We start from the raw sequence: 20670 nt of genomic DNA on the forward strand, positions 1-20670 counted from the left end.
GATAATCACTTACTAAGCATTTACTGTGTTCTGAACATGGTACTATGTCCTGGGGCCACCCATCATTTGCACCATTTAGTGACTGCCTTCTTTGGGCCAGATCTGCAACTGTGATGATCTCAAATTGTCCTCGTAACAACTTATAAGACATGCATTATTTTCATTATCTTATAAATGAATAAACTGAGTTCAGGGAAGTAAAGTTGAAGATTACACACCTAGTAAGTAGCAGAGCTGGGATTTGGACTCCTATCTATCTGATTCCAAAACCCATTTACTATCATTCTGCCATGCAGCCTTTACTGTTAGCAAGAAGAATAAGACACATGTCCTGTTCACAATCTAGAGGGGGAAAACATGTATTAAAGAACTCATTGAAATACAACATATGTGATAACACCAGATGTTATCGCATTGTTCTCATTCAGTTCTCGTAACAGCTCTGTGAGGTAGGTACTGTCATTATTCCCTTTTCACAGATGGGGAAACTGAGGAACAGAGAGTTTATGGTGCTTGCAAATACTATAGTCCATATACATGACCACTACACTCTAGTGCCATTCTGGAGAGCTAGAAACATATGAACAGTGTGCTTGGGGTGTTCTAAGGAGTGACAGTGACTATGCTTGTGAGAACAAGATAAGATTTCATAAATGAGATGGTATGTGAGCTGAAACCTGCAAGTAATGCACCAAGTTGAGGGCTTCCGTGGTGGCGCAGTGGTTAAGAATACGCCTGCCAATGCAGGGGACATGGGTTCGAGCCCTGGTCCGGGAAGATCCCACATGCCGCGGAGCAACTAAGCCCGTGTGTCACGACTACTGAGCCTGCGCTCTAGAGCCCGTGAGCCACAACTATTGAGTCCACGTGCTGCAACTACTGAAGCCTGCGCGCCTAGAGCCCGTGCTCCACAACAAGAGAAGCCACCGCAATGAGAAGTCCGCGCACCGCAACGAAGAGTAGCCCCCACTCGTCGCAACTAGAAAGGCCGCGCACGGCAACGCAGCCAAAAATAAAATAAATAAAAAACATAAAAAAGGACTAACATCATTTGCATAAAGACAAGCAAAAAAACTTACCTTAAAAAAAAAAAAAAAAAAAAAAGAGGGCTTCCCTGGTGGCGCAGTGGTTGAGAGTCCGCCTGCCGATGCAGGGGACACGGGTTCGTGCCCCGGTCTGGGAAGATCCCACATGCCGCGGAGTGGCTGGGCCCGTGAGCCATGGCCGCTGAGCATGCGCGTCCGGAACCTGTGCTCCGCAACGGGAGAGGCCACAACAGTGAGAGGCCCGCGTACCGCAAAAAAAAAAAAAAGGCAAAGGTGGCCTGAATGAAAAATTTACTCTAAATATCTCGACTAATCTTTCAGTTTCCACATAATCATGACATGGAAGAGCTCTTTGCCAAAAAACATTTATTCTTAAAATTTACTTAAGCGTTTCATAGAAACTTTAGTAATAGCCAGAATAATTCATGTCAGCTTAGCAAACTCTTAACAGCAAGCAGAAAGAGCTTATGAAAAGATCCTGTCTTTACACAGTCATAGTTAGGGCAGTATTTTACTTCATCTCTTCACTAATAGCTTTGCTTTCACACTGAAGTCTTCAGACTATTCTGTATACACATTCAACCCCTATTTTCCTGTAACCAGTTTCCCAAGGAAGATATGTGTGAGTTCACAAAGGGATCTTTAAAAGCTGATAAACTATAGCAAATGTTACTTAACAAATGAGTCTCAGCATATGGACGGAGAAAGTGTTTCTAAGTATTTTTATAAAAAGCATGTCCGGGGGTGGGGGGGATGAACTGGGAGACTGGGATTGACATGTATACACTGATGTGTATAAAAGTGATAATTAATAAGAACCTGCTGTATTAAAAAATAAATAAAATTAAATTAAAAAAGCAGGTCCATATTTCATACTGTTTGCAAACCGATAAAACCTATTCCTCATAGGCAGATAAATGCTTTCCTTTCTCAAAAGGCCTGCTTCCCCTCCACTACCCACTCTATGAGGTCTAACTTGGGTTTTTCCTGAGAGCTTCTATACCTCTTGTCCTTTAAGGAAGGGGACAGGAAAAGCTTCTGTGCCGAGTACCCTCTTTGATCCCCTTCTCTATGCTGACCCTCACATCCCCTGCCAGTCCTGATTCTCTCACTCTGACCAGCTCGGTCAACTCTAAGTAGAGTGGTCTAGGGAGCAAGCTAAAAGGTTAAGATCAACGAGTACATCCTTTTAAAGAAATCCATGTGGCTGTTTAAAGTTCATACAATTATTAATTGAGGATGATTAAACAATGCTATTTACCATGCGGAAAACCAGCCCTCTGGCCTTATAGCGCAGTCATTTCGTTGTGAGACAAGGTGCTAATCCCTTTCAGTTCTCAGGGGAGTACAGTTTAATCAGATGCTGTACTTGTGTTGGATAACCTGTGATGGGACAAGCTCGGTGACTCCTCACGTAATTAAACACACAGCGATAACAAAACACATAGCCAGAGGTGGCGAGAACGGTGTCATTCACCCGGTTTTTACGACACAGTGGGCACACAGTCTTCATTTGGGGCAACAGGGGAGAATCAGAATTGTAGTCTAGATGTACCGGTGGTGGTGGAGTAGGCAGGGCAGCCAATGACTTGATGGTTTCTTGGTTTCCGGATGAATACCACCACTCAAGGAACTGCAGGAAGAATACACCCACCGAAAGGCCACTAGAAAGGCATGAGGCGGCACCTCCCACGGCTTGCTTCAGAGCTGACTTTATCTTCCCGCCAACGCTGTTTGGAGAACAGAACAAGGAGGCAAAAGGAGAAACTGTTTACTTAGGTACAATCACAGAACAACTAATACGCATGTAATTCTTACACTTTTCATTAGAATCGTTGATTCAGCTTGGGGATTGAATAGTTGCTGGACTGGCGTTTTCTCTTGTAAGTGTCTATTCGAAACAATTCCTCTTTCTGACCTACCGTATTTTAGGAGTTCTAGGAGCCAAGCTTTGTTTTTAATGACTAGGGCTTTGTTGCTTTGTGTTTTGAGAAAGAAATTAATGAGCCATTGATTATATAGACCTTTTATGGGGGTGGAAGATAGTATATCCAGAAAAATCACTCACTTAAAAAACAACTCGGCAGTACTGAGGAATATATTTGAACTTGTCAGAGAACACAGACACTAGGAGCGGGGTAGCACCATGGTTAAGAGCAGTCTTTAGAATTGTACTGATCTGGCTTGAATCTCAGCTCTGCCGCCTATTAGCTGTGTGGCCTTGGCAAGGCACTCAAATGTTAGAACTTAGTTTCCTCAACTGTTAAGTGGTGCTAATGCATTTATTTCATTGAGCTGTGATGAGGATTGAGATAATATACGTAAACACCTAGCAAAGGGCCTGGTACATAGCAAGTGTGTGCAAAAATGTAGCCATTATGATGAGGAAGGTTACCAGGATGGCAATCCTTGTTTTATGGACACAAGAATTTTTCGATGATTTTATGAAATACCCCGAAGTGGACTGAGGGGGGTAAATTTCATAAAATTGGGATAAGATTTTAGGATTTATTAATCAAATATGTTGGGGAAATGTTAAGCCTTACCTCCCAGCTGGTTGCTGCATCATGCTGGCTTCGGCTGGTTTGTGCTCCAGAGCTTGTATATCCTGAACTGTAAGTCGACCTAGCCGAACCCCAGCCAGACTCAGCAGTGGTGAGTGATGCTGAGCCTTTCCTAGGATGTATCGAAGCTGCTGTACAAGAAACCAGCCTTCCCAGGCCATGTTAACAAATGGGTAGGCTGCCAAAAAGGCTCTGTAAAATCGTTTCCAGCGGGAAGTAGGGGGATGGATGGAATATTCATCCTCTTCTCTCAGGCTAGAAATCAGCTTCTCCAGCTTCACTTTCAGATAGGGAAGAAGAACCAGGAAAATAACTGACTTCCAAAGCTGCTTCTTTGGGAGACCAGCACTGGCCAGTCTCTGAAGCTTGTGTGTGTCTCCCATTACGATCCTCTTTAAGCCATAAAAGTTTTCAGAAAACGAGGCGCTGGTTTTAGATAAATAATGTTGCTGGAGCAGAAGATCTAGCACGGTGAAGATTTCATCAAACCACTTCCACAAGAAGCCGTAGCAGGCAGGATTTGATTCTGCAAGAACCTAAAGCAAAATAAATAAATGAAATTCATTCCATTACACAGCTACTATGCCTTGTATTTATATTTCCTTTTTTTCCCTCTGAATTTCCACACCTTTCTTTCTGGGTCTACCTTAACCTCCCTGAAGTGCTGGGTATTCAGTACACATAACAAGAGACTCCATAACCATTAAATCATGTGATGTGCATTATATGCTAATTGGTTATTTCAAAACTTAGGCCAACAAATAAATTCAGATTATTGGCTTGGTTTTTACCCGGACGTTCCTAAAACTTTTCAGAGAATTAAATCCTTACCTTGACCACATGCTGAAGAGCAGGTCTCACTGCTGTCATTAAACTGTCCTGTGCTACCACCTCAAAGATGGATGGCTGGTCATCCACCGCAGAAGCAGTTGTGATGTGAGCCCCGTGCTCAGCCATAGTTTCGTGTGTGCACTGGGTTTTACTTTGCCCACAAACTCTCTAGTAAGCATGAACTTTCTGGGGGTGCCAGATGGGTGCTATTTTACAGGAACTGGGCAAAAAAGACCTCTTCCGGAGGCAGAGGGGAGGGGTCTCAAGGGAAGGTGAAGAATGAAGTCAACGCGGACACCCACGTTAGGGAAGTAGTGTGTGGGAGAGGTGAGTTGATTAATGCTGCACCTCACAGGGAAAAGCGTGACTATGGGAGGACAGGTACGGCGAAGGAGCGCTGGCCTCTCGAGCGGCAGTCCTGGAGGCGGCCAATCACGGACTCCCAATCCGGAGGGCTCAAAAGCCAGGCGGCTCTGAGGGATCGAAGGTGCCAGTGCAGGCCGGCCCCAACGGCCTGGCTCAGCTGTGGGCTGTGCAATCCCCCCGCCCGCGCCAGTCCTTGCGAGCTAACCCCAGGCGAGGGGCGAGGAACCCGCGACGCCGCGTTTGAAAGGTCTCGGCTTTATGTCAGAAGCCGCAACCGGAAATAGAAGCCACTTGGAAACCTGTGGCCGTGGAGAGGCGCTCTAGCCTCGAACGCGGCCCCGCGACCGGAACTAGAGAACTCTATGATCTCACAGCGACTTCCGCTTCCGCCCCCAGCTGAAAGTAAAGAAGGCTCCAGCGGGCTCGGTTGGAGAGGAGTTTCCCGCGGGTTGGTTTTACTTTTCTTAGCTGGTTTTGCATCGCTGTCTTGTTGGAAAGCCACAGCTCTGATATCTATCTCTCTACAGAGTCTTTTTGGCAAGGTGTTGGGTCGCCGCACTGACGTCTGGCGCCTGGAGCCAGAGCTCGGCCTGTTGCTGAGGCCTTTGTTCCCTGGGGCGATAGAGATAGAGGCGAGGGACCCAAGGGAATGTGGAGATGGAAGGCTCACTTTGCTTGCGGCGGGGGTGGTGGCTCACTATTTTTGCCGCCTTCGGGAAGGATTTGAAGCGACAAAGCCGAGATAGAAGCCTTAGCCTTATGGCTGCCAATTATTTAAAAAAAAGTTTCCTGCTGGTGTTCAGAATTTGGGACGATTATTTTTCATTCAAGCTGGTACCTTAATTGTCTTCTAGGTTAGGTTACGTTCAAGCAGAACTCTAGGCACTTGCTACACTAAATGAAAATGGTTCCTACCCTCGAACACGGTAGGCTGCGTCACATTAGCGATATGAATACAGTGCTAAAACGGAGTGATGCTGTTGAATTCTAACTAGCATGAATTGGGAAGGCTTGGCAGAGAAGGTACTTTTCATTGTATACCAAAGTTAATGTAATTAACCTGACCTTTTGCAAACTGCTTTTACATCGTATGCAATTGCCTTGAGTAGCTGTAGGTTTACTGAATTTGGATAATAGTTAAAGTTAATCTCCTTTCTCTCCAACCTCTCCCCTCAACCCCTGGGCTAAATAGCTAGAAACGGAAGATATTATTTGCTTACTTTATACCATAGAGGACGTTATGGTATAAAGATAGTTAATTGTTTCACATAATGAGAACGCTGGAACAAGGTTTGGGTTTAGTTGTTTCAATAGGAGAAATAAAATCTTGCAAATTAACCGTAATTGTGGTTCCAAAAAGTGTTTCAGGGAATTCCCTGGCGGTCCAGTGGTTAGGACTCTGTGCTTCCACTGCAGGATGAATGGGTTGGATCCCTGGCCAGGGGAGCTAAGATCCTGCATGCAGCGTGGCCAAAAAAAAAAAAAAAGTGTTTTATAGTCTGATTGGATACCTGCTGGAGAAAGTCACATTGATGGAAGATTTTACCTTGCAGAATTTTAAGGAGTAGAGATAATGTATCTATATAAAACACCTAGCTTTAGGTTCTTGGTCAGTGGTAGCTCTTACAGAGAGGCTTTTCTTAAGTGAACAGCAAAAAGACAAAGTTGAAAAATAGCATCACCTAAGACGAGTGGGAAGTTAGTTAAACATTGGTGTCAGTTAGGGTTCTTTGGTTACAAGCAACAGAAAACAGGCTAATTTAAACTAAAAAATTAGAAGAATATGGAGTAGCTAACAAAATAAGGAAAACCAGCTCTGAGGGAACAGGAATTACACAGTCCTACTGGATGTTTCTAGCAAGAATTAGCAAAGTGTCATACAGGCATCGTTGTTGCAATGAATGAACTTCAACAAATTTCTGTCACTGTACTTATGATTCAGATCCCTACTGACTGACCTTGGTTCAGATTTCATCTCCACTCCCTGTTTCACTCTTAGCCAGAAGAGTGCAAGACACCTTAATAGTCCTTTGAGAATATTCCAAAAGTAAACTGATGTTATGTGAGAAAAAAGGCAGTCAAAACTAACAATGTCAATTATTACAGCCAATAAATAATAAACACCTCATCACAAATCCCACTCCCAGGTTTATGGTGTAATAAGTAAGACACAAAAATTGATTGCACTTATGTTAAAAGGTGTGAAGAGCCATCAGATAGGTTAATATGGTGAGTTTAGAGGAAGAGACAATAACAGCTGGGAGAAATGAGGCCGTTCAAACCAGCTTAAACAGAAGCTATATTGGCCTTTGTAACCAAAGGGAAGATCGTTTCTAACCTCACGTTTTATCTCAGCTTCTTTCTGCCAGTTGCTTTCTAATACAGCGATGTAACCTGGTATCTCCTGCATCTTACATCAGGACCAGATGTCCACCGAGAAAGTTTTGTGGATTAGGTGGACCTCAAAAGATGAGTACATTTGGGGAAAGTCGCAGTCATGGTGACAGGGTTTTCCAGGCTAAGGGAGCAGCGTGGATTGTATTTGAGGAGGAAATTGTTTGCTTTAAATATAGAGAGGAAAATAGACCAATAATACATAGTCTATACTGTTGACCATAATATAGAGGCTCTTAAATGCTAGTTTTAGTGCTTTGCTTGTGGACATTCATTCATTTATTCCTGAATAATTTACTTACTCATTTATTACTGAATACATCCTGTGTGCCAAGCATTATGCTAGGTGCTGGGTAGACAGTAGTAATAAAAACAGACTTGGTATCTGCCCTCATGGAATTTACAGTCTAGTTGGGGAGAGAGATAATAAACAAATAAAGAGACTAATACCTAATTTACAAATGGAATAGGAGGGCTATGATGGGGGTGGCAGTGGGGCCTGGGAGAGAAGAACCTTTTAGACTGGGTAATCAGGGAGTGCCTTTATGAGATTACAATTAAAGTGAGACCTAAATTATAAGCCAGCCAGCCCTGTGTGGAGTTGGGGAAAACGAATATTAGGTAGGAGGAGCGGTAGTTGTAAAGGCCCTAGGATGGGAAAGAGCTTGGCCTATTTGAGAGCTGCAAAAGCTAGCAAGAGGTGAAATGAAGAGGAAATGAGGAGTGACTGAAAGGATGAAATGATATTAAGAGAGGTAGACAGGAGCCTAACCACTCATAGGCCATGGGAAGGAAACTGGATTTTAGTCAAAGTATAATGGGAGGTCACTGAAGGATTTATACACCGGAGTCATGACCAGGTTTATATTTTTAAGATGACCCCTTAATGGTTATGTGGTTACATTTGCTTTGTGGAAATTCATCAAACTTTATATTTTTGGTGTGCACTTTTTGGAATGTTCGTTTATACTTCAAAAAAAGTGAAACAAAAATCTGGCTGCTGTATGAATAATGGGAGGAGAGTTGAGGTTTCTAGTAGTTCAGGCAAGAGGCGATGGTGGCTTGGAATAATGAGGTGAATAGAAGGGATTGGATGAATTTGAAATATATTTTGAAGGTAGGATTGACAACTTGGAGATGGAATGAATGTGGCAGTTAAGAGAGAGAGAAATCAAGAATGACCCCCAGATTTCTGGCTAGTAATTTCTGGCAGTGTAATTTGTTCAAATAATTGCAATCATAGCAAATATTTACACAGTCCATACTATGTGCAGGCATAGTTCTAAGTGCTTTACATACACTAATTCATTTCATCCTTGTAATAATATTATGATTGGATATTAGTATTTCTCCCATTTTATAGATGAGAAAACTAAAGAGCAAAGAAGTGGGGAAAACTGGGAGAAGGATAGGTTCTGTACAAATTAGGAAATGAGGAGCTGTTGAAAGTTTCTGAACCGGGGAGAGGTATGAATCAAAGATTTTTCTGGTGGCATCTCTTTACAAAATCCACCTCTGTCTTCTATGAGTTGTACCTGGAATCACATTTTTTAAACACCCCCCCATACTCTTATGATTTGCTTAATTTGGGTGGGCCATATGTGCAGACTTACAATCAGTGCGGTTAGCAATTTGGTGGTGAAGTTTGGGGACTAGGTCAAGGCTAGAGATAGATATTTTGGAGTCATATGGGTAGGAAAAATGATTGAACCCATGGTATTGCTAAAGGGTTAGTGTAAAGAAAATGTATGAATATAGAACTTAAAATGCTTGCTACTTTCTCCCTCAGATACCATCCTATATCTCTTCTCTTTCAGCCATACTTTCTTATGGAGTTATCTGTTTTCATTTCTTTACCTCCCATTTATCTTCAGACTTCCACAGCATGGCTTTTGCCTTCATTATCTCTGCTGATGGTCTCAGCAATGACATCAAAGACCTTTGTGCTGCTAAATCCTTGGACACTTTTCGGCCCTTCCTCCTTTTCTCTATAGCAACTGTTGTTGTTGACCACTCACTCATACATTTATCCACTCATACATTTATCCATTCAACAGATTTTGGGGAGGGGGCGGCTAGGCCTCAGAGATATAGTATATAGTTCCTATACTTTCATAGAACTCTAAAAACGTCCTAAATGATTATGACCACCTGCTTTTCCTTCTACCTCTCTACTTCTCAGTCTGCTTTGCACTTTGGATTTTTCCCAGCTTCTGCCTCAGGCTCTCATTCTTCACATTCCTTTTTTGTTTGGATAAAGACTTTATTATTACTTAGAGCAGTTTTAGGTGGGAAGTTTTCGTTTAGAGGGGAAGGTACAGAGATATCTAGGTCTCGGTTTCTGAAAGGAACCTACTTTTGTGTAAGCACGCCTATTACATGCTGGGAGCCTTACCTACTTTAAGCTTCACAGGCTGGAGAGAGTTGTATCACTGGATTTATTTCACAAGTAAGACTAAGGTTGAGGAGACGTTAAGTAACTTTCCTAATCACATTCAGGACAGGGATTCGGTCTCAGATGGATTCAAACTCAGATCTGAGGCCATGTCAACCTCTTTTCCTTGCACAACTCTCCACCAGTCCCACTGCCCTTGTATGGTCTTGGGCTGGATCACCATTGTCCACATTCCTGAACTGGCCAGGGAAATTAGCTGGGGTTTTTTTTTTTTTTTTTAAGAAAACAGGGTGTTTCACTATCCCTATGTGTAAGTTTTTAAGACAACTCCTGTGCGAGGAAACAAATCCAGGGAATGTCAGCTTGTTTAAAAGATCCATTCCGATAGTCAGTGAACTTCCTCGGAGGCCCGGACCTAAGGTCGCTTCCCGACTGCGCAAAATTTTTCCATCTCCAAGGCGACAGAGATGACCGCCTTTCTGGCTCTCCCGCGCGCCTGGATGACGTCACACGGCGAGGCTTTCTGAAGTCAGAGTTTCCTGTCCACCATCTTTGTCCCTGGCAAAGTGGGTTTTGCGCAGTGGCTTAGACCTGGAGAAGGAGTCGTGACGTGCAGGAAACCATTACAACAACGCTCGGGCCGTGCTCTGTGGCTGCTGCTGCCACCCCTGCCCTTGCCTCCGGTGAGTTCAGGGCGGCTAACTTTGGGGTGTGTCCCCCTTTCATGGGGAAGGGGGCCAGGCTTGGTTGGAGACGGGCGGAGGAGAGGAATCTTAGGAGCGTGACCGTTGAAGATGGAGTGAGCCGTCGGGTGTGACCGTTGTGAGGAAGAGGGTTGGAGAAAGGAACTCCACCGCTGGAGCGGGGTGAGGGAATCCGCGGGGTGGCAACTGGGAGTTGGGGGGCACTGGGGAAAAGATATGTTCGAAGTGGGGGGTTAGGAGGGCCAGAGGCCAGGGGTGTGGCCGGTAGAGACTGGAGGCCGAGGGGAGAACCTTCTTCCCGGTTTGGCGTCGTTCACTGAGAGGCTGGGACGTGTCCAGGTACCAGAAGGGGAAAGGGGTTCCCCCAAAGTTTTGCTCATAGATGGGCAGACCTCGCCCGTCTTCTTTAATTTGAGGTTGAGACACCTCTCCTCCCTCACCTCGTAATGGGGGAACATATCCCTAGAATCTTGACCACCTGGGGAGAGAAGAGGAATTCCTGACATTGGAGAAAGGGAAGAGAAACCTCCAGAATTGACCCGATGTGAGAGAGGGGGAAGCAGGTGGGAGTAAATCTTAGCCCGGAGTTTTTTCTTTCTGGTCTTAGAAGGAGCGGTCTGGTTTGAGAAAGACTGTAGATTAAGACAGAGGTAAAGAAACTGGAACTTCCTGTTATTCCATATTCTTTGAATCCAAAGAATTGATTCATGCTCTTTGTTTTCAGAGCACTGAAAACAGTGCCCATTTGCGGGGCAGACTTTTTTTAAACTCACCTGGCTGCTTCATTATGAAGCAGTGTGAATAAAGTGTGAATGCTTCATTAAACTTTGACTTTTAAGAAGTGTTTTTTAAATGCCAAACACTTATAATCATGTGGTTTAAAAGAGAAAGTAAAGAAAACTCAATAAGTTTAGAAAAGGAAGAATGACAAAGGAAGTGGTCTCAGTGAGGAACAATTTAAATTATTAATTACCTCCCTGGTATAATTCTGTTGCTTAGCCTCAGGGTACACTTACAAAGTCATAATAGAAAGCAGCAGATGAAGGAGATGAAGCTGTACAAGAAAACGTGTAACACATTCCAATGATGACTAAGCGTGGTGGTAAGATGAGAACTGTTTGCAGGTATCTTAATAGTTTTAAACTCCCAAAGAAGCAGAAAGTATAGTGTGTTCTGCAAATAGCCTCACTGAAAATTGGGTGGTAAACTTAATACAAAGCTAACGTTCTGTGACTTCAGAGACTCAAGAAAGTCCTGTTCTTCCATCTTTTCTTTTTCTTCTTTGACACACCCGTATTTTAAAATATTACGAACCAAGCTGAACAGGGAACGAATCAGGTAGGACGCATTTTCCTTTCTTCCTTCTTTTCTCTCCTTCCAGGCGTAAGTTTTCCAGAGTTTATTTCAGTTAAGAATTGAATGTAAAACTTTGAGCTTTTTTCTTACCGGATAATATTAACAAATTATTTTGTGGCCATTTTTAAATGGAAATTGCAGGTGTGTCTGTTGTAATGAGTTGTCTGCTGTCATTTCTTAGGCAATAAATGATACCTGAAGATGCCATTGTCTTTGCATTATTGAAATATCTGATTAGCACCTCTCACCCTTGTAATGAAAGATTGCTGAGATGACCTTTCTGCTTTATAATTTGGTCAACTGTTCACTTTTTCCCTACTAGCACCAACTGTGTAAAGTCCTACTTTATGCGAAGAGGGGATTTAGTGGCCTCACCAGCTCTAATTTAGCTGCCATTTCCCAGAGAGCCATTTGAAATTAAGACCCTATTAATTTTTTTCTGGCCGTATTCTCTTTATGGGCACCGGAAGGAGGGAGGAGTAGTTGAGAAGGGACTTTTAGAACCTATATTTAGTAGAAACTAGGTTATGTTAAATCTAGATGTATAATCCTGTACAGGGAGACCTTTTTTGAAATGCAGTGACGTCATACTCTGGGCTAGGAAAGTTAGAGTGATTGTGCTTTTGACTGTGGCAGCATTATTTTTTTTTTTTTTAACAATGTCCTGAGGTCATACCTCAGGTCCTCAGAACAGCCGGTGACTTCTCTAGTTTGATCTGGTAAAAAGGTAGTGCGGCTTCCAGCTCCATGATGGCTTGGCTTTGCCGTGGGACTCTTCTGAGGAATAAATTCCCCCCGCTCCCAGAAGGAACTTGATTTTTGAGGCTCTTCAGCAAATACTTGACTTACTCTTTGAACTCTATCTTGGCTGCTTTTTCTTTGGCTTCTAAAGCAGACAACAGTTTTTTTTTTTGTTTTTTGTTTTTTTGTGGTACACGGACCTCTCACTGTTGTGGCCTCTCCTGTTGCAGAGCACAGGCTCCTGACGCGCAGGATCAGCAGCCGTAGCTCATGGGCCCAGCCGCTCCGCGGCATGTGGGATCCTCCCGGACCGGGGCACGAACCCGTGTCCCCTGCATCGGCAGGCGGATTCTCAACCACTGCGCCACCAGGGAAGCCCCAGACAACAGTTTTCACCATCCTATGTTTTAGAGAATCTGACCATATTCATCTCTGGTGTGTGATTAAGAGTGTCTCATTAAAAAAAAAAAAAACAGTGTCTCATTTAAAAATATATACAGGGACTTCCCTGGTGGTGCAGTGGTTAAGAATCCGCCTGCCAGTGCAGGGGACATGGGGTTTGATCCCTGGTCTGGGAAGATTCCACATGCCACGGAGCAACTAAGCCCGTGCTCCACAACTACTGACCCCACGCGTTGCAGCTGCTGAAACCCACGCGCTCTGGGGCCCATGTGCTGCAACTGCTGAGCCTGAGTCCTGCAACTAATGAAGCCCGCGCACAGCAACGAAGAGTAGCCCCTGCTCGCCACAACTGGAGAAAGCCCATGTGCAGCAACGAAGACTCAACGCAGCCAAAAAATACATACATATGCAGTTTTTTGAGGTGAAATTCACATAACATAAAATTAACCATTTTAGAGTTTGGTGGCATTTGGTACATTCACAGTGTTGTGCAGCCCCGCCTCTTCTCATTTGTTTTTGTTTAGGCTAGTTTATTTTTATTTTGGGGGAGTTTCTTTTGGCTTAAGTCAGGAACTGACATGATAAAATGTTGCTCTGCCAATGTGTGTAAGGGATATTTCATTACTGTTGTGTAGGACAGTGCGAGATAAGAGAGTGGTGTGTTTCTCCTTTCTCTTTAAAAGCAGGGGTTCTTAATTTAGGGTCTAAGATCATGTACTTGATTCTCTCCTCTTCCCTGAAATTTTGTGGGCTGGTACATTATTCTCTAGTTAAGAACTTAGTGCTCACAATGTAAAAGGACAGAAATCTATTCCTCGATGATGAAATTTGTTAGGGGAAGTAATGAAATGTGTGGGTCACTAATAAAGGTACGATTTAAGACTAGGTTAATTTAATGTTTAACAGATTGTGCTGAAATTTTCTGTTAAAAATTTAATATATGTGAATGTGTATGAGAGCTTTAGAAAACAGAACGATTTTGGGGCCCTTTTTCAAAGAAACAGTGAGAAATTCCAAGCAGCTTTTGTCTTTAAATGTTAAGCAAGTTTTAACTTTTGATGATCCCAAAGGACTAGAGTGGCTTAACAACATCCTGGATAGACCATAATGGCCTTGAGCTATGGGCCTCCTGTCAGGCTCTAGTACTGTAATCATTTCTGTATACTGGTTTTCCTCTTTGTATATATAAGTTCTTAGATGATAACTTCAAATTTATTCCAGGTCTTTTTTTTAAAATTAATTAATTAATTTATGGCTGTGTTGGGTCCTCATTGTTGTGCGTGGGCTTTCTCTAGTTGCGGTGTGTATGGGCTTCTCATTGCGGTGGCTTCTCTTGTTGCGGAGCACGGGCTCTAGGCTTGTGGGCTTCAGTAGTTATGGCATGTGGGCTCAGTAGTTGTGGCTCACAGGCTCAGTAGTTGTGGCACATGGGCTTAATTGCTCCGTGGCATGTGGAATCTTCCTGGACCAGGGCTCAAACCCACATCCCCTGCATTGGCAGGTGGATTCTTAACCACTGCACCACCAGGGAAGTCCCTATTCCAGGTCTTTTATGTGAAGGACTCCTTTCTTCAGTTTGCCTACTTCACATTTAGTTTACATTGTGAATGGATTAAATGATTAAATGGATTAAAAGATTATAATTCTTTGAATTTCAGCTAGAAAAGACATTATGAAAATACTACATAAGACAAGCCTCTGAAGGTAGATAGCTAGTGGGAAGCAGCCGCATGGCACAGGGATATCAGCTTGGTGCTTTGTGACCACCTAGAGGGGTGGGATAGGGAGGGTGGGAGGGAGGGAGACGCAAGAGGGAAGAGATATGCGAACATATGTATATGTATAACTGATGCACTTTGTTATAAAGCAGAAACTAACACACCATTGTAAAGCAATTATACCCCAATAAAGATGTTAAAAACAAAAAAGACAAGCCTTTGTTACAGGCTCACTTTAAGTTATAACAATTAGTGTCAAATCAGAAATTTCTATATTCTGTAATGATTTGTGTGAGTTCTAGCTCACTTCTTTTAACGAGGTAAATTCACTGAAATTCTTGTACAACCTAAAAGCACTATTGTATAAGGATCAGTACTATAAACATTAAGTAGCTCCTTGGAAAGATAACAAATGAGTCTAATTTCCCTTAAATAGTCCAAGTAGTACATTTTAGAGAACAAATTTGAGCCAACCTTTTTTCATTATTTTATGATTTTCTGGCTTTTTTCCTTAATTGCATTGATTTGTTGAGTGCTTAGGTCTTTTTTCTCAGATCCATAATTACCATTGTGTGTGGAGGTATTATCACTCAAGTTTGCCAAATGTATTATCACTCATGTTGTTTTGACCAGAAAATAATGAGTAGGTGCCAGGGCATCTGTCCAAAATTTGGTGATAAGTATTATTAATGATGGTGGTCAGTAAGAAGATAATCATTTTTTTAAAAATTTATTTATTTGGTTGTGTCGGGTCTTAGTTGTGGCAGGCGGGCTCCTTAGTTGAGGCTCGCTGGCTCCTTAGTTGTGTCATGCGAACTCTTAGTTGCGGCACGCATGTGGGATCTAGTTCCTGGACCAGGGATCGAACCTGGGCCACCTGCTTTGGGAGCGCAGAGTCTTAACCACTGTGCCACCAGGGATATCCCAGAAGATACTCATTTTTGAGATACTCATTTTTGAGTGCTCATTTTTCTTTATTAAAAGAAAATTTTAATGTATGTAAAGAAGTCAGGTACATTGGACAAAATCTTAGGGTTTCTCAAATCAGAAAACACTGTCTCATTAGTTGGGGAGAAATGTGATCAGTCCATGCTGTTTTGGTTTTACCAGTGGAGCCTTATGTCAACTGGATTAATTCTGGAAATTGGAACAGAAAAGTTAAAGTTGAAGCTGGGATCCATGTTCTTTTAAGTTTTAACACCAGTTCTGATTCTCTTTAGTACTCAGTGTGACTAAACAAATATCTCAGTTTTTTGCATTGTTTTTAACTGTAAACTGATATTTTTTATTTTGGGGAATTATAGGTTGTTGGAAATATGAAAACCGTAATTTTTTTAAAAATCCATTCATAACACCTCTCTAAGATGTTTGCCTCTCTAGGTGTTTGTCATGAAAGAGTATTGTCCTACTAATCTAGGCTTTTCTTTTTTTTCTGAAAGAAATTCCTTTTATTGATAGTTGCATGTAATGGTGAATAGGTTGATAAAATTTTTTTCTCTTTCAGTTTTACTCTGTTTCAGAATATATGTCTTAGAGTGACTCCATCTTGAGGCAGGGAAGTAAATCAGATTTGCTTTAACGGAAAGTAATGGGGAGATCTTTTGAAACAAACTTTTCCTTATTTTAAATATTGGAGTGACTAACTGAAGATGTATTTGTAAAAAAATGTAGCTTTAGGTCTTGGAGGCTCTGAGGAGATAATTGTGGATAAAATCATAAAACTATGATAGGTTCAGATTATCACTCTGTTCCATTAGGCCTTTGGATTTTGTTCCAGTTAGCTTTTGAGGCAAGGATTACATTCTTAATTATCCTTGCATCCCTTTGGATCACCAGTGATGGTGGTAAGGATGAAGATACTTTCTGAATGCAGAAATTCTTGTATATATGATCTTAAAATTAGTTGAATGCCTTGCTGGACATAAATAACTTGGTTAAAGGAATTCTTTTCTCTTGCTATAGGTGCACATTAAAGATCCACAACCATGACTGACTCCAAGTACTTCACAACCAATAAAAAAGGTCAGTATGAGAACCTGATCACAACCTTTTTTGAAGATTCTTCAAAAGTCATGGTGTAAGATTGTTCCAAGTAGAATGCTCCTGACCTCTTCAGACATGTATGTCTTGGACCATCTCATTGGGGATATTCTACAGAAAAGTGTATTGAGTAAATTATTAAAGTATGGGTTTTTAAAGATACGGCTGTGATGCACATCATTTTGACTTGAAGGTTTTAGTGAAAGGAAGAGATCCAAGATTGATCCGTTGAAGATTGATAGATCTGAGGAGGGTAAAAGGAAGAAGCACATTTATTTTCTCTTTTTTAAAAAAATTGAGTGCAATTGGTTTACAATGTTGTGTTCGTTTCTGGTACACAGCAAAGTGATTCAGGGGTGTGTGTGTGTGTGTGTGTGTGTGTGTATGTATGTGTGTGTGTATATGTATACATATATATATTCTTTTTCAGATTCTTTCCCATTATAGGTTATTACAAGATATTGAATATAGTTCCCTGTGCTATACAGTAGGACCTTGTCGTTTATTTAATATATACTAGCTTGTATCTGCTAATCCCAAGGTCCTGATTTATCCCTTCTTCCCCTCCTGTTTGGTAACCATAAGTTTATTTTCTGTGTCTGGGTGTTTCTGTTTTGTAAATAAGTCCATTTGTATCATTTTTTAGATTCCATGTATAAGTGATACCATATATCTGTCTTTCTTTGCCTGACTTACTTCACTTAGTATGGTAATCTCTGGGTCCATCCATGTTCCTGAAAATGGCAGTATTTCATTCTTTTTTATGGCTGAATAATACTCCATAGTATAAATAAACCATATCTTCTTTATCCATTCATCTGTGGATGGACACTTAGGTTGCTTCCATGTCCTGACTATTGTAAATAGAGCTGCCGTGAACATTGGGGTGCATGTATCTTTTCGAATTAGAATTTTCTCTGGATATATACCCAAGAGTGGGTTTGTTGGATCATATGGTAACTCTAGTTTTTTGTTTTTTTTTGCGGTGCGTGGGCCTCTCACTGTCGTGGCCTCTCCTGTTGCGGAGCACAGGCTCCGGACACGCAGGCTCAGCGGCCATGGCTCACGGGCCCAGCCGCTCCGCGGCATGTGGGATCTTCCCGGACTGGGGCACGAACCTGTGTCCCCTGCATCGGCAGGCGGACTCTCAACCACTGTACCACCAGGGAAGCCCGTAACTCTAGTTTTTTAAGGAACCTCCATACTGTTTTCCATAGTGGTTGCACCAAATTCTTTTATTTTTTACTTGGAAATAAACATTTTATTACAAGGAGTACTACTAAAGCAATACAGCAATAAAAAGTAAAAATGAAAGTTCTCTCCCTCCCTACTCCTGTTCCTGATGGGAACTCGTTATGTATCCTCAATCTTTTCTATGCATGTATTAATACATATGATTTTTAAAATTTTTAACAAAAAATGATTATGCAAAACAATGCATGGAAATTTGATATTTTCTTATCCTTCCACACATGATGATTTCATACCATCATTTCTGAATTATGGCTATCAAAATGCATAATCTCAGTGTAATCATGAAGGTACACCCGTGACAGCTGAGGGTGTTCTATAAAATGACTGGCCTGTACTTTTTAAAATTGTCATTATCATGAAAGACAAAGGCTGACCAGCTGTTTCAGATTAAAGGAGACTAAAGAGACCTGACAGTAAATGTAATGCATGATCCTGCATTGGATCCTGGCCCAAGGAGGATGGGGGTAAAATTACTATAAAAGACTTTATCAAGATCTTTGAATAAGGTTTATAGATTAGATAATGACAGTATATCATTGTTAAATTTCCTGATTTTCATCATTGTATTATAGTTATGTAACATAATTCCTTGTTCTTAGAAGTTATACACTGACATATTTAGAGTTGAAGAGACATGATGTCTACAGTTTACTTATTCAATGAATCAGAAAAAAATGTATAAATATATAAAAATATGATAAAGCAAATGTGGCATAATGTTAGCAGATGGGGAATTTTGCAACTTTTCTTTAAGATTAAAATGATTTCAAAAGAAAAAGAAAATGGGAGGGCACACATAGTGGCCTGGAGCACCAGAAAATTTTCTAGAAAGCACAAGCATATTTCTGTCGTTTGGAGTTATTTAAGGGTAAACTTCTATTATAATACAGAAAACACCATAGAGAGTTGCTTAATTACATTAGCTACTACTAGTCCATGGCTTTCAGCCTTGCCTGCACATTGGAATTGCCCAGTGAAGTAAAAGACAATAGGTGATGTCCAGTCCTACCCCTGCAGATATCCTGATTTCTTTGGTCTGGGATATGGCCTAGACGTGGGGTTTTTTTAAAATCTCCCCAGAATTTTCTGATGTGTAGCCGAGATTGAGAACTGTTGCTAGCTGCTAGCAATGCTTGGTAGATTTGATTCAGGGGAAAAGGAGGGGGGAAGATAAGAATTTAATAAAGCTGCAGTATGTGTGAGATACCTTGCCTCCGTGCTCCTCCTTGGCTCCACCCAACTTCTTGCTGTTTTTACTGCTTATAGCGTACAAAAGCATTTAGCCCCTTGGCATTCATTTTCAGCATTTTTTCTTATTCTCTTATCATTCTGAAATGTATTTATTTCTTCTGTTAACATTTTGTGTGCTTTGATGGCCAAGATGTTTCTATAATAACACAAAAAGATGTGATTTTAAAACTTACCTAAGTTTTCAAACCTTCACTTATAATGGGTCCTGGTAACCTTTTTTTAATTCAGGGATTTTTGTAAAGGTTTGAGACTTACGGATGAATCATGGCTGGGTAAATACCACATTTTAAAAAATGGATAGACTGTGTTCCTTTTACTTCCTGTAACACCCACCAGAACTGCCACTGGAGCATATTCTTTAAATTTATGCTGTTGGAGTTGGAATAATTTCAGTTATATCCTGTTTTGATTCTTCAGCTCCTGCTGCTATTCACAATTCAGATTTTCTGAAACCGTGCTGCTTGTCCTTTACTGTTTTCAGAAGTAAATGATGGGAACCTTAAGAGCTGGATTTGGCAGCAGAGGACTTGGAGAAGAGGAGAGTGACTCTTTAAAGGGCCCAGCTTTTCTGTCTGTGCTATTTTTGCAGCTGTCAAATGAAAGGGTGATTTTTGTAACAGGTCGTTTGCTTTGTTAGCGATGGATTTTGATGTAACAGGCTTTTTTAGTGCTCAGCTTCTGTGCTTCTTGCCAGTTCATCCTTCCCATTTAGAGGCTTCAGCAGATCACCTAGTTTGCTGCCCCCACTATTTCTGTACTGGTGAACGAGGTTAAAGTGAACATCAAGAACAGTCATAAAGGTGGAAGAAAATGAGGCAATTCTGTGGATTGAAAGTTGACGTGACAATAGTCAACTTCTTTTTCGTGGTCTTATAGTATATTTTCTTCTTTCTTTTAAAACCAGTTGAGGGTGGTTAACCTTTTTTCTTATTTCAGCTCCAGCTTTCTGAAGATAGGTGAGCCTGGGCCTTAAAATAGTGGTGAGAGTCCTGGCATTTCACGGCGCAGTGCCTGAGCAGTCAGTCATTTAAGATTATACCTTTAGAAATGACTCTGGTTTGTACCATTCTTGAAGCTTCAAGATTATTATTTCTGTTCTTAGATTGATTGAACAGGATAGGGCCTTAAAGCCCATTATCATCTTAAAGTACTAATTAGAGCAGTGATTCTCAACCCTGATTATACATTAGAATCACTTGAGGAAACTTTAAAAAATATGAACGTAGGAGTTCTACTCCTTGACATTCTGATTTATTTGGTCCAGAGTGGAGCCTGAGCATTGGCATTTCTAGATACTTCCCGGGTAATAGTGTGTAGCCAACGTTGAGAAACACTGGATTAAAGAGTCGGGAGAAACAGTTCTAAGGCCAGCTCTGTCACTCGCTCACTTAGTGACCTTTGAGCCTCAGTTGTTGAGTTGAGAGTAAGTGAATGAGGAGTCTCTTCTGGTTTGAAAACATTGATTTGTGAACCTGTTTGCTGCCTGCATTTATTTTTTTCCCAGGACTTTGAAATTCTGACGGGAGATCATCCCTCCGATGCCGTTCTCTCCCCATCGTAGTAAGATATCATGAGATATCTTTCCTTTTTCCTACTTCTATGCTTCCT

At 41.6% G+C, this 20670-nt stretch overlaps 2 protein-coding genes across 6 annotated transcripts in view; one reads left to right on the forward strand and one right to left on the reverse strand.

Moving 5' to 3' along the window:
• Window positions 1-1409: 1409 nt before the first annotated feature.
• Window positions 1410-5103, reverse strand: PEX12 (peroxisomal biogenesis factor 12). Its single transcript, XM_060290598.1, has 3 exons — window positions 4442-5103; window positions 3593-4146; window positions 1410-2776 (listed from the first exon to the last, which is right to left on the reverse strand). Exons 1-3 carry the CDS (start codon window positions 4565-4567, stop codon window positions 2377-2379), a joined length of 1080 nt encoding a protein of 359 aa, XP_060146581.1. The 5' UTR covers window positions 4568-5103; the 3' UTR covers window positions 1410-2376.
• Window positions 5104-5117: 14 nt separating this feature from the next.
• Window positions 5118-20670, forward strand: part of AP2B1 (adaptor related protein complex 2 subunit beta 1) — a 122448-nt gene continuing 106895 nt past the window's right edge. For 2 of the 5 annotated variants that reach the window (XM_060290593.1, XM_060290597.1), the window contains exons 1-3: window positions 5163-5255; window positions 10055-10279; window positions 16480-16539. In XM_060290593.1, the coding sequence (XP_060146576.1) occupies window positions 16503-16539 (37 nt within the window). In that variant the 5' untranslated portion in view covers window positions 5163-5255; window positions 10055-10279; window positions 16480-16502. Of the gene's footprint in view, window positions 5256-10051; window positions 10280-10364; window positions 10463-16479; window positions 16540-20670 lie in introns of those variants that run through there. The other 3 variants (XM_060290595.2, XM_060290594.1, XM_060290596.2) reach the window with 3 other exon arrangements.

Source organism: Globicephala melas, chromosome 20, assembly GCF_963455315.2.
Source record: "Globicephala melas chromosome 20, mGloMel1.2, whole genome shotgun sequence".
Taxonomy (NCBI): domain Eukaryota; kingdom Metazoa; phylum Chordata; class Mammalia; order Artiodactyla; family Delphinidae; genus Globicephala; species Globicephala melas.

Coding starts and splice junctions, on each gene's coding strand:
- PEX12 (XM_060290598.1), bottom strand. CDS start 4,567: ATGGCTGAGCACGGGGCTCACATCACAACTGCTTCTGCGGTGGATGAC. Junction 4,147..4,441: donor CTCTTCAGCATGTGGTCAAG/GTAAGGATTTAA, acceptor ATTTTGCTTTAG/GTTCTTGCAGAATCAAATCC. Junction 2,777..3,592: donor ATGCAGCAACCAGCTGGGAG/GTAAGGCTTAAC, acceptor TTCTCCAAACAG/CGTTGGCGGGAAGATAAAGT.